The 12,106-nt window shown below is 37.6% G+C and overlaps 1 protein-coding gene across 2 annotated transcripts in view; it reads left to right on the forward strand.

Annotated features, from left to right (window-relative positions):
- Window positions 1–10,124, forward strand: part of LOC124141363 (cilium assembly protein DZIP1L-like) — a 43,777-nt gene extending 33,653 nt beyond the window's left edge. The window contains exons 22-25 of one of the 2 annotated variants that reach the window (XM_046509356.2): window positions 885–971; window positions 4,717–4,784; window positions 7,503–7,600; window positions 8,089–10,124. In XM_046509356.2, the coding sequence (XP_046365312.2) occupies window positions 885–971; window positions 4,717–4,784; window positions 7,503–7,600; window positions 8,089–8,189 (354 nt within the window). In that variant the 3' untranslated portion in view covers window positions 8,190–10,124. The remainder of the gene's footprint in view (window positions 1–884; window positions 972–4,716; window positions 4,785–7,502; window positions 7,601–8,088) is intronic. The other variant, XM_046509358.2, reaches the window with a different exon arrangement.
- The last annotated feature ends 1,982 nt before the right edge of the window (window positions 10,125–12,106 follow it).

Consider the following 12,106-nt stretch of genomic DNA (forward strand, 5'->3'; position numbering starts at 1 on the left):
GTGCCTCGCCACTGCAGTTGACGTTGATCCGGCCTGTAACATCCCCATGGCAACGCCTCTCTGGAGTTCAGTTAATTGAACCATGTTTCCTGTCCTTTTTGAAAGTCGAGTGTGAATGCTTGGTGTTTTCTTTGTATGGTGGCTTATAAAGGTTGGACAAGGTGGGAAATGCACGCACTTTTGCATATGAATTGCGGTGCGTGTGCTAAAATCGCCAGACGAGATGAAACAACTGCGTTCCTGCAACATTCTCAAGATGAATGATGTAAATAGTGAACAGTTTTTCTTCAACACGTCTCCTTACGCTTGTATACATTTCTTTTCACAAATTACTATTTTGTGCATTTCACAAACAAAAAACTTGACTTGCTTTTCTTTGGGGGTTGAGTATATTTAGTGTTTTGACCACTATGTCTATGTCTATGAACTCATGATGAATTTGAAACAGAGATCTAATAACCATGTATTAAAAAATAGCTACCGAAACATTTTCATGATGGCATTATGAATTATCAATGTAGTTTTCTGTTGCCCAGTGTTGTTGAGGCCCAACTAAGCATGCTGGGAAACCCGAAATAATCATTGTTTTGCCAAACACATGAAAGCATGGTATTTTTGCTGGAAGCAGTGCAGGAAAATTTTGACACTGAGGTCGTACTTGTTTCTGTCGACTCGCTTACTGAGAACTGTCTTATTTTTAAACCTTAGCTTACAGAGCCTGTGTAAACAAAAGTAAAAGCTCAGATTATTTATTTTCACATTGTACTAATCTGCTCAGTATTTGGACAAGTGTTCAGCCCAAAACAATGTATGTATGTCGTGTAGCTTTTAGAATTAACCGTTGTTGTGTGGATGAAACACTGATGTTGAAATTTATGTTGTAGGGGAGAAAGAAAGGAGACAAGCCATTCGGAGGCGTGGACACGATGGAGAGAACAGGGGGAAAGAAGTCCAATAATGTAGATATCCTGGTAGGTGGCCAACTGTGGTGTATTGTTGGATGGTGTTGGTTGTCTGCATCATACAGGCCTGACAGTCCAATATTGTAGATATCCTGGTAGGTGGCCAACTGTGGTGTATTGTTGGATGGTTTGGGTTGTCTGCATCATACAGGCCTGACAGTCCAATAATGTAGATATCCTGGTAGGTGGCCAACTGTGGTGTGTTGTTGGATGGTGTTGGTTGTCTGTGTCATACAGGCCTGACAGTCCAATAATGTAGATATCCTGGTAGGTGGCCAACTGTGGTGTGTTGTTGGATGGTGTTGGTTGTCTGCATCATACAGGTCTGACAGTCCAATAATGTAGATATCCTGGTAGGTGGCTAACTGTGGTGTGTTGTTGGATGGTGTTGGTTGTCTGCATCATACAGGCCTGACAGTCCAATAATGTAGATATCCTGGTTGGTGGCCAACTGTGGTGTGTTGTTGGATGGTGTTGGTTGTCTGCATCATACAGGCCTGACAGTCCAATAATGTAGATATCCTGGTTGGTGGCCAACTGTGGTGTGTTGTTGGATGGTGTTGGTTGTCTGCATCATACAGGCCTGACAGTCCAATAATGTAGATATCCTGGTAGGTGGCTAACTGTGGTGTATTGTTGGATGGTGTTGGTTGTCTGCATCATACAGACCTGACAGTCCAATAATGTAGATATCCTGGTAGGTGGCTAACTGTGGTGTATTGTTGGATGGTGTTGGTTGTCTGGGCCTAGATTTTCGAAACGATCTTAGCTAAGATAAATCTTAACAACTTACGTTCAAAGATAAGATATCTTAAGGTTAAGATTTTCAAAACTATCGTAAACCTGTCGCAGATCGTTCAGAGCTACGATACCTATCGTAACTCTGACAGAGAACTCATTTGTGTTAGAGATCGAAAAAGCGGGTGTTTCCCAATGACGTCACGGGGATTTCCCAGCTGCTGACAATAACAACAACATAGATAAATGACACGGAATTCATGATCACATTGTCAGGTCACATTGTTTAACACGCACATATTTGAGTGAAATTCTGTACAATCCTACATATGTTCTACATGTAGACGTGTTGTTCTTATGATAAAAGATGCCATGACTAACCGAACACAAAAAGCGTTCATGTGCCATGCAATAGCATTTTTCAAAGCCAAAAAATGTTATAATCAATGAGTATAGTTTTACCACACTTTAGCTATTAGAAAGGAAATAATGTGCCAAAAGATACTTCACTATTTTCCCTTCAAATGGTCCTCTCGTGACCGCGCAGAACTTTATGATATAAACACATCGCGTACAAAGTCAAGGACGAAAGTAAGGGACGTTATTCTAAATGACAATGTCGAGACCTTTGATCGAACAGCATATGCGTTCAGCATTTAACATGCGTGATCAAGTCTGATGTTAAGTGATGATTACTGTATATGTTTGTGTTTATGTCAAACGTCAAGTTTATATTAGTGTAAACACCAACATTATACGTGGAAACACTCAAAACAAAAATTGTTCAGGAAGCAGCGCACCCACAAGCAAGATCTTATGACAATCTCAGCTTGTTAAGTTTGTTTTGTTATTTATGTATCCAATATATTTCACGAATTAACCAAGGACTTAAATACAATATCAAGCTATAAGTATTTAGATGATAAAATTATTTTTATCTGTCTAGATCCATAATTCTTTTCAAAATTTAAAAGTTACACTAATTTTCGTTCGCAAAGAGAGATAATTTAAGAATTGTCAAGTAATGTTGTCTCATGGAACACGCCACAAGTTAACGTAAACATACATATAATGTAGTCATTTTCTAACCTTTTAAATATGGTAGAGCTAATAAACTGATTTGTCTGATTTCATTTAAATCTGACTAAGGAGCGAAAAACTTTGTAATGTGTCAAATCTATTCCAAAACGTAGTTCAATGATGTTTGGCTTGTCTGACAGAATTGCTGAGGATCATTTACTAGTATTTGTCCGTTGACCCTAAACGTGACAACGATTTTATTGTTTGAATGGTCTCAAGTATATCTATATATTTTTTAAACATAAAACGGGAAGATGTAGACTTAAATATTAAAAACACCAAAACATTTTAAAACTGGTTTATTGAATGCAAAGATTATTGTGCTGAAAATGTGTATTTTATATTGATCAGTAAATTTCATTCAATAAACCTTTTTTTTCTGCGAACATGTATTGGATTTTTGCAAACTATGCTACATTTTGACGAGAACCAGGACTCCGGGAATCTTATATTCCACCTATTTATTATAAACATCCTTCTGTTACAACATTTGTAAAGCTAATTAATTCCAAATGCCCTCAAACACTGTTTAATTTAAGTAAATACATATTTTTCGCTTTTAAACTGTATCCTACACTTCATCTATAATTGCTTGTTGTTATGTATATATATTGTTTTAATCCTCTTGTGTATATTGTAACTATCTATTTTGTTTTAATATTGACAACGTATGTCCTGTGGGCCAGTGGCCTTTTTGACTTGAATAAACACATGAATAGACGAGAACCAGAACGAGCATGGGAACCCATTTTCTATTTGATTTGTCGATACAAAAATCTGTGCTTAACTTTTACTGTCAAAATTTCAGTAAATTGTTATATTTAATTGAATACATCTATATGCCGTTAATCACCTGTTTTTAAAGAATGCAATTGTTCAACAGACAGTTTTTAATCATTTTTTTTTATCAAATATTTGTCTTTCAAGATGATATAGATAACATAGGTATTGAATTTAAAACGAAACAAATTACAATTACTTTTGCAAGAAAAATATTAGATATTGTATACAAATATTTGATCACATGTATTTCCTTGTTAAGTCAATAAATACTACACTGTATAGTTAAAATTCAATTATTAAAACCACCCGTCCCACATGATTTTAGATTTAAAAACTTATGCGAAACCTTTAAGTTTTTTTTTACATATGTAGATTGATATAATTTTGTAAAATGCGAAAATAAAGACTAAAGCATTGACACAAATGCGATCCAGAAAATATAACAGCGGAACTCTGCGCTTTATGAAAACTGTAACATTGAGCAAGGTGTCCCGGGCGAATACAAAGGGAAACCACTCTCAACTAGAGTTTGAACTAAGATTAGCTCCCCCTGAGCTATCAATGAGCTCACGGTCATTACTGTAGCCTGCCGACACCTTCCGTTTTTATCCTTCCCAAATTATCGAAAAGGTATGTTGTTTCACACTTCTTCAGCATGGACTCGAATAGAAATATATTGTAAGCTATCAACTCCACAATTATGTGGATCGCTGTCGCGATTAAGAACATTTTTTTTGTGAAATCCTTGATGCGTTCTTCATGTTTTCGAAGTGTCAATTTGAATCACTCAGTTTTACAAAATGAAATGTCAATGTTTGAACGTAAAGCAGACTGTAATTGTTTAGCAAACTTAAGACAGGTATGGGGCTATCTTAGATTTACGACAATCTTAAGATATCTTAGGGCTACGGTAGTTTCGAAAATAGGCTATGATAGCCTACGATTTCCTTACGATAACTTTACGATAATTTTAGGGCTATGATCGTTATGAAAATCTAGGCCCTGCATCATACAGACCTGATAGTTGTGCTGGCGGCCAGATGGATGTACGGAAATCTTGAGACACTTTTCACTCGCCAATAATCAGCATGTTACACAGTGTCAGAAGGTAAAACATCCTCCTTGTAATGTTTTTGTTTGTGTTTCTTCCCAGGAGGACATCGACGGCAGTGACTGGGATGTCTCTCCAGTTGAGGATGAAGAGACTCAGAGAGGAGCGAAGTGAGAATTAATGCATTAATTAATTATTATATGTATTGTTAGTGTAGGATTCATGGTGGATTTGTAGTCACATGTGTCACTGGTAGGTGTACGGGAGTTTACATGTGTCACTAGTGGAGTGTTACCCATGAAGATCCGGGGTAGAATAGGTCTTCAGCAACCCATGCTTGCTGTAAAAGGTGACTATGCTTGTCGTAAGAATCGATAATGGCATTGGGTGGTTAGGCTTGCTGACTTGGTTGATGCATGTCATCATATACCAATTGCGTGGATCGATGCTTATGCTGTCAATCACTGGATTGTCTGGTCCAGACACGATTATTTACAGACTGCCGTCATATAACTGGAATCTAAGTGCTGCGTTAAACAACAAACAACCAAACTGAGTGTGCTGAATTTTACAGGTGTCACTAGTGGGGTGTACAGTATTTTATGTGTGTCCAAAGTGGGGTGTACAGTATTTCACATGTGTCCCTAGTTGGATGTACAGTATTTTACATGTGTCCCTTGTGGGGTGTACAGTATTTTATGTGTGTCCAAAGTGGGGTGTACAGTATTTCACATGTGTCCCTAGTTGGATGTACAGTATTTTACATGTGTCCCTAGTGGGGTGTACAGTATTTCACATGTGTCCCTAGTTGGATGTACAGTATTTTACATGTGTCCCTAGTGGGGTGTACAGTATTTCACATGTGTCACTAGTGGGATGTACAGTATTTTACATGTGTCACTAGTGGGGAGTACAGTATTTAACATGTGTCCGTAGTTGGATGTACAGTATTTTACATGTCACTAGTGGGGTGTACAGTATTTTACATGTGTCACTAGTGGGGTGTACAGTATTTTACATGTCACTAGTAGGGTGTACAGTATTTTACATGTGTCACTAGTGGGGTGTACAGTATTTTACATGTGTCACCAGTTGGGTGTGCTGAATTTTACATGTGTCACTAGTGGGGTGTACAGTATTTTACATGTGTCACTAGTGGGGTGTACAGTATTTTACATGTGTCCCTAGTTGGCTGTACAGTATTTTACATGTGTCACTAGTTGGATGTACAGTTTTTTACATGTGTCGCTAGTGGGGTGTGCTGAATTTTACATGTGTCACTAGTGGGGTGTACAGTATTTTACATGTGTCCCTAGTTGGCTGTACAGTATTTTACATGTGTCCCTAGTGGGGTGTACAGTATTTGACATGTGTCCCTAGTGGGGTGTACAGTATTTTACATGTGTCACTAGTGGGGTGTACAGTATTTTATGTGTGTCCAAAGTGGGGTGTACAGTATTTTACATGTGTCACTAGTGGGGTGTACAGTATTTTACATGTCACTAGTAGGGTGTACAGTATTTCACATGTGTCACTAGTGGGGTGTACAGTATTTTACATGAGTCACTACTTGGATGTACAGTATTTTACATGTGTCACCAGCTGGGTGTGCTGAATTTTACATGTGTCACTAGTGGGGTGTACAGTATTTTACATGTGTCACTAGTGGGGTGTACAGTATTTTACATGTGTCACTAGTGGGGTGTACAGTATTTTACATGTGTCACTAGTGGGGTGTACAGTATTTTACATGTGTCACTAGTGGGGTGTACAGTATTTTACATGTCACTAGTGGGGTGTACAGTATTTTACATGTGTCCGTAGTGGGGTGTACAGTATTTTACATGTGTCACCAGTTGGGTGTACAGTATTTTACATGTGTCACTAGTGGGATGTACAGTATTTTACATGTGTCACTAGTGTGGTGTACAGTATTTTACATGTGTCATCAGTGGGGTGTACAGTATTTTACATGTGTCACCAGTAGGGTGTACAGTATTTTACATGTGTCACTAGTGTGGTATACAGTATTTTACATGTGTCATCAGTGGGGTGTACAGTATTTTACATGTGTCACTAGTGGGGTGAACAGTATTTTACATGTCACTAGTGGGGTGTACAGTATTTTACATGTGTCACTAGTGGGGAGTACAGTATTTAACATGTGTCCGTAGTTGGATGTACAGTATTTTACATGTCACTAGTGGGGTGTACAGTATTTTACATGTGTCACTAGTGGGGTGTACAGTATTTTACATGTGTCACTAGTGGGGTGTACAGTATTTTACATGTCACTAGTAGGGTGTACAGTATTTTACATGTGTCCGTAGTGGGGTATACAGTATTTTACATGTGTCACCAGTGGAGTGTACAGTATTTTACATGTCACTAGTGGGGTGTACAGTATTTTACATGTCACTAGTGGGGTGTACAGTATTTTACATGTGACCGTAGTGGGGTGTACAGTATTGTATGTGTGTCACCAGTAGGGTGTACAGTATTTTACATGTGTCACTAGTGTGGTATACAGTATTTTACATGTGTCATCAGTGTGGTGTACAGTATTTTACATGTGTCACTAGTGGGGTGTACAGTATTTTACATGTGTCATCAGTGGGGTGTACAGTATTTTACATGTGTCACCAGTAGGGTGTACAGTATTTTACATGTGTCACTAGTGTGGTATACAGTATTTTACATGTGTCATCAGTGGGGTGTACAGTATTTTACATGTGTCACTAGTGGGGAGTACAGTATTTTACATGTGTCACCAGTGGGGTGTACAGTATTTTACGTGTCACTAGTGAGGTGTACAGTATAAGTTTCTCTATTGATGTGAGTAGTTAGTGACTCTCCCTGGTATAACCCAGTGTTTTACAATGTTACAGACGTCCACCAACAAGGAACAGCAACCGTGGCAGCCATGCCGAGACCGACTTCTCCACCAACACGTACGGCACCAGTGTCTGGGGTTCTTCCTCCAAAGGTAGGGGCATGTCAGCAGATCAAGTACCACATACTCATGTTATTGGATTTTCTTCAAGTGTTTCATGTACCCAGCTGGGGGCACGGGTGGCCCAGTCGTCTAAGGCGCCGCGATTCGCTATGCAGAGTTGCGTCCCTTGGGCGCGCCAGAAACCTATGATTGTGGGTTCGAATCCCGGTTCGCCCCGATTATGTTTCTAGGTTTGTCAGCACCATACCTGTGCTCGTGGGTTTCACCTAAGTGGTAAACGTCTTGAGACCTGCATCACTTCGGGCTTTCCTCCCACATTAAGCTGACACGCTGTGATATAACTGGAATACTGTTAAAAGCTGCGTTAATCCTATTCATTTACTCACTCACTCATGTACCCAGCAGGATAAAATTATCGGAGTCTTTTTGATGAAATATAAATGATGACGATTATGATTATGATTAGGACTAGAGGTAATTTTGATATACCATTATGCAAATTTGATATCTTTTCCCAGCAGCCAGCACAGCGAACCCCAACAACCGGGCATCCACATCCAAGAGTTCCTTCATCACAGATGTCAGCTCTGATGAAGAACTTGACCTTGACAACATCTAGATGAAGAGAGGATAATTTGACCTTGAGAACATCTAGATAAAAAGAGGATGATTCAACCTCAACATGTAGATGAAGGAAACGCTAACCTTGACTGTGACAATATCTAGATAGAGAGAGGATACCTTATCTTGAAAACATCTAGATAAAAGAGGAATCCTTATCCTTGACCTTGACCTTGACATCATCTACATGAAGTGAAGAAATCCTGACCTCGACCTTGACGACATCTAGACGAAGAGAGAAATAACTGACCTTCACCTTGACAACATCTAGATGAAGGGAGGAAGTCAGGTCATGAGTTACACGAGACTGACAACATCTAGTCAGTTCATTGTCTCCATGATAACATACATTGTTGTGTGATGGCATATTGAGTGCTTGATAGCGACATATATGATAAAATGGATGAGAGAAACTTGAAACTCCTATCAATAAGTATTGTGGTCATTGTAGCTTTTTTGAATGAAAGACATGAAGTTTTTTTCAGTGATTTGACCACAAAACTATGAAACCAGAGGAAATGATTTTTCATTTAAACCACATGTGATCTGTGTTTGGATGGAAGGCATTGATTGGTTGTGTTGTGTCCCTCTCAGTCAATACTGAAAGAAGTTGGGATGATTTAGCTTGCATGATGTCATATGAGGGTTTTAGAATGACTCCTATGTCGTGAACAGGTTGTATATGAAGTCCAATGTATTTCAACTATCCATCCATACACGTCCAACTGTTGAACTCAAAGTGTATTTTAGAAGTATGAAATGGCATCAAATTTTGTGATGTTCTATCATTTTGATGTCTTTCATTACTGTATTGTCATCTTGCATAATTAATTAATGTACATGTATTAATATTTGCATAATCTGTGAAAATCCATTCAAGATATTTTACCATATAAATTGTATATAAAAATGGCCTTTACAGTAAAATGCATGCTTTTATGCAAATTTTATGCAAATTAGATTTATCAAGCATAATTTTGCATGTTTGGTGTTTTCATGGCATGTGATTCATACCGTCCATTCAACTGTTGTACTCATGGTAGATTTTACATCATATTGTGGGCTTGTAGTTGTAGTGTTGTAGGGTTTGCACTGATAATTTATTTACTGTACTATTTCCTATCTTTCAATACAAAAGTAGGCCATTAATATGGCTGACAAATATAGAAAATGTAATAAATTTTGACGGGAAAAAGTTTTATTTTCAGACAATGTAGCATGTGTAAATGCCTCCTGGCATAAAGGAAAAGGAATAACAAGACTAAGTGTATTATAACCACGCAAAACGCGAAGTCAGGAAGGTTATCTCAGCGTTCAAGAAAACGAATTCGAAGCACGAGGAAGATCAAGGGCAGTTAACTCTGATTGGTTGACCAACTACCGAGTGTGCCTTGTGCGAGTTATTATCACTCTGTGCCATGGATATTGAAGATTAGAAGTAAATTGACACTGTGACAGTAGGCTAAACATTAAATATATGGAATACTCAAGTTTCTTGAAGCTTGTTACTATTTCATGATAAAGCTCCTTTATTTTTCACACAGGTATCACATTTATAAACCAACTTGTTTAAATTTCTTTGATCACAGATCTATTTAGGTCAGACCTGTCATCCCCTCATCATATGTGGGAGATTTGACTTCAAAATGGAGGAGATTTGACTTCAAAATGGGGGAGATTTGACTTCAAAATGGAGGAGATTTGACTTCAAAATGGAGGAGATTTGACTTCAAAATGGGGGAGATTTGCCTCCAAAGGGGATATTTTTATGATAGTGAAGACAAGATAAATTCCAACCTTCATTTTTATCAGTCTTATTAAGCAATCTCATTAAAATCAGACCTTAGTCCTCGCTACCGCTAAACAGAGATCTGAAGACATCCCCTTAGGGGTCACGTCAGAACGACCTTTCATCCGACCAATCAGAGCGTCGCTTACCAGATCATGAAAGTGACAGTCGGAATGTGCTTCCTAATCATACAACCTCGAACACTTTAACACGGGGTATGCGATAGTTACAGGTTTAATGACTGAATCCATACAATCTAGACCATCTATTAGCCATCCCATAATGTTCTTTTGTTTTGGTTTCAAATTTGTAATCGAGAATTTGTCAAGATATGTTTCGAAGCGTAGTCGCCAATTTGAAATTAGTGCCGTTAAGCACGAGAAAGCTGCCTTCTGATTGGTCATTCCATTTGTCGGTCAAAGTTCGCGCAAGGTCGGTCTGACGTGACCCGTAATGGGATGTCCACAGATCTTTGTTTAGCGATACCGAGAACTAAGATCTGATTTTAATGAGATTGTCTTATTAAGAAAACCAAATATTTTTAAACAATAAATAATTGATAAGTTTCTTATATGTACAGCTTGCTTAATTTCTGTTTGCATTTTCCTCCTCCAAGAATAAACCTAGCACAATCTACCAATATCACTTTCGTTCAAAGATCATATCAGATAAATGCAAACAGATGTTGAAATTGAAAGATCAGTAGCTTGACCAGATGACGATGTGTTCAATCCGATCAGTTGTCAGGCTCCGTTATGATGCAGGTTTTCTGAGTATTTGGCACGATTTTTGTTAAAAGGATTCTGCATTTGGAGGACAATCAACTTGCCTTGGAAACATTTTCCCCAATTGTTTGCTGGAGTTACAAATAAACATTACCACGTTGATAAGTTTAAGATGCCTCACATGGTCGGAAAGTACATTTTAAAAAAAAAATTATATTATTTTGATTGTGTTTAAAAAGTTGAGTAAGTAATGAAAAAGTTGCCCTCGTACTTAAAATCCTGTCCACGTGTTTTCATCGTAAAGACTGAACTATAATTCTGGATGTTTGTTGAACATTTTAATTCTTTACATATGAAATAAGACATATACATTTTTAAAAACAGTATTTAGATATCAGTGCCTCTATTATTTACATTTGTTAGTATTTGATTAGATGTTGTAACATTTTGTTTCTTTGTTTTCTGGGAAATTATACTATTATACTCATTCTTCGTGTCTATCTTCATATGTCTCCTCATTCTGGTCCCATTTTTACAGAATGATAACTATGATGGCTATTTTATTGTTCATATTTATTCTACCTATATATTAATAACTTCCTTAATGCAGTGTTGCTATACATGGTGGTATGTGTAAATATGGAGTTTCTTCGCATAATCACCATGAAGATAATGATATATGTATCTAAGTGCTTTGTTGACAGAAAATCCATCCATATTTTGTATTTTGTGTTCGTCATATCTTGTTCTATTTTCAATTTTTAAACTTCATAATCAAATTTGAATGAAGTGTTATGAAAATGAAAAATCCACCCATATTATGACTGACTTAATTGAATTTCCATCCAGTCCCTACATATATTTTACATACATGTTCAATATTTTATTCCCGAATAGAGATTTTGAACTGTTGTCAAGAGTATATTCACCTGATATTAATGAAACAATCAGTTTTGTAGTGTTTGTATTGCAATTGAAGAGTAAATCCATCCATTTACCTAAACATAATCAGCTACTTTGCTTTCATGATGTACATTTTTGCGTCAGACTGTTTTGTTTGTTGAAATACTTTTTTAAAGAGTATCTCATATATTTTATGAAACAGGAAAGAAATAAGGCTCTGTCCTTATTTTGCATTTCCTCTTGAGAATGAATAGGAGAATCAACACATCATTTGCCTTAATCAGTAATTGCATTTGTGACCAACTTGTGTTATTCCGGGACAAGCCGAATAGCGACTCGTGCCCCTCTCAAGGCCATGTTTGCGACCGGGTGCCGTCTTAGCGCAAATGGGCATACCTAAAACACCTGTCAACTCGTTGCGTAATGGTTCAGATATATTTCGCCACATAATTTAAATTGCAATTTAAAGCACATCTGGACGTGCGGAATTATACAGTA

Source organism: Haliotis rufescens, unplaced genomic scaffold (assembly GCF_023055435.1).
Source record: "Haliotis rufescens isolate VD_foot unplaced genomic scaffold, xgHalRufe1.0.p SCAF_25, whole genome shotgun sequence".
Classification (NCBI taxonomy): Eukaryota; Metazoa; Mollusca; class Gastropoda; order Lepetellida; family Haliotidae; genus Haliotis; species Haliotis rufescens.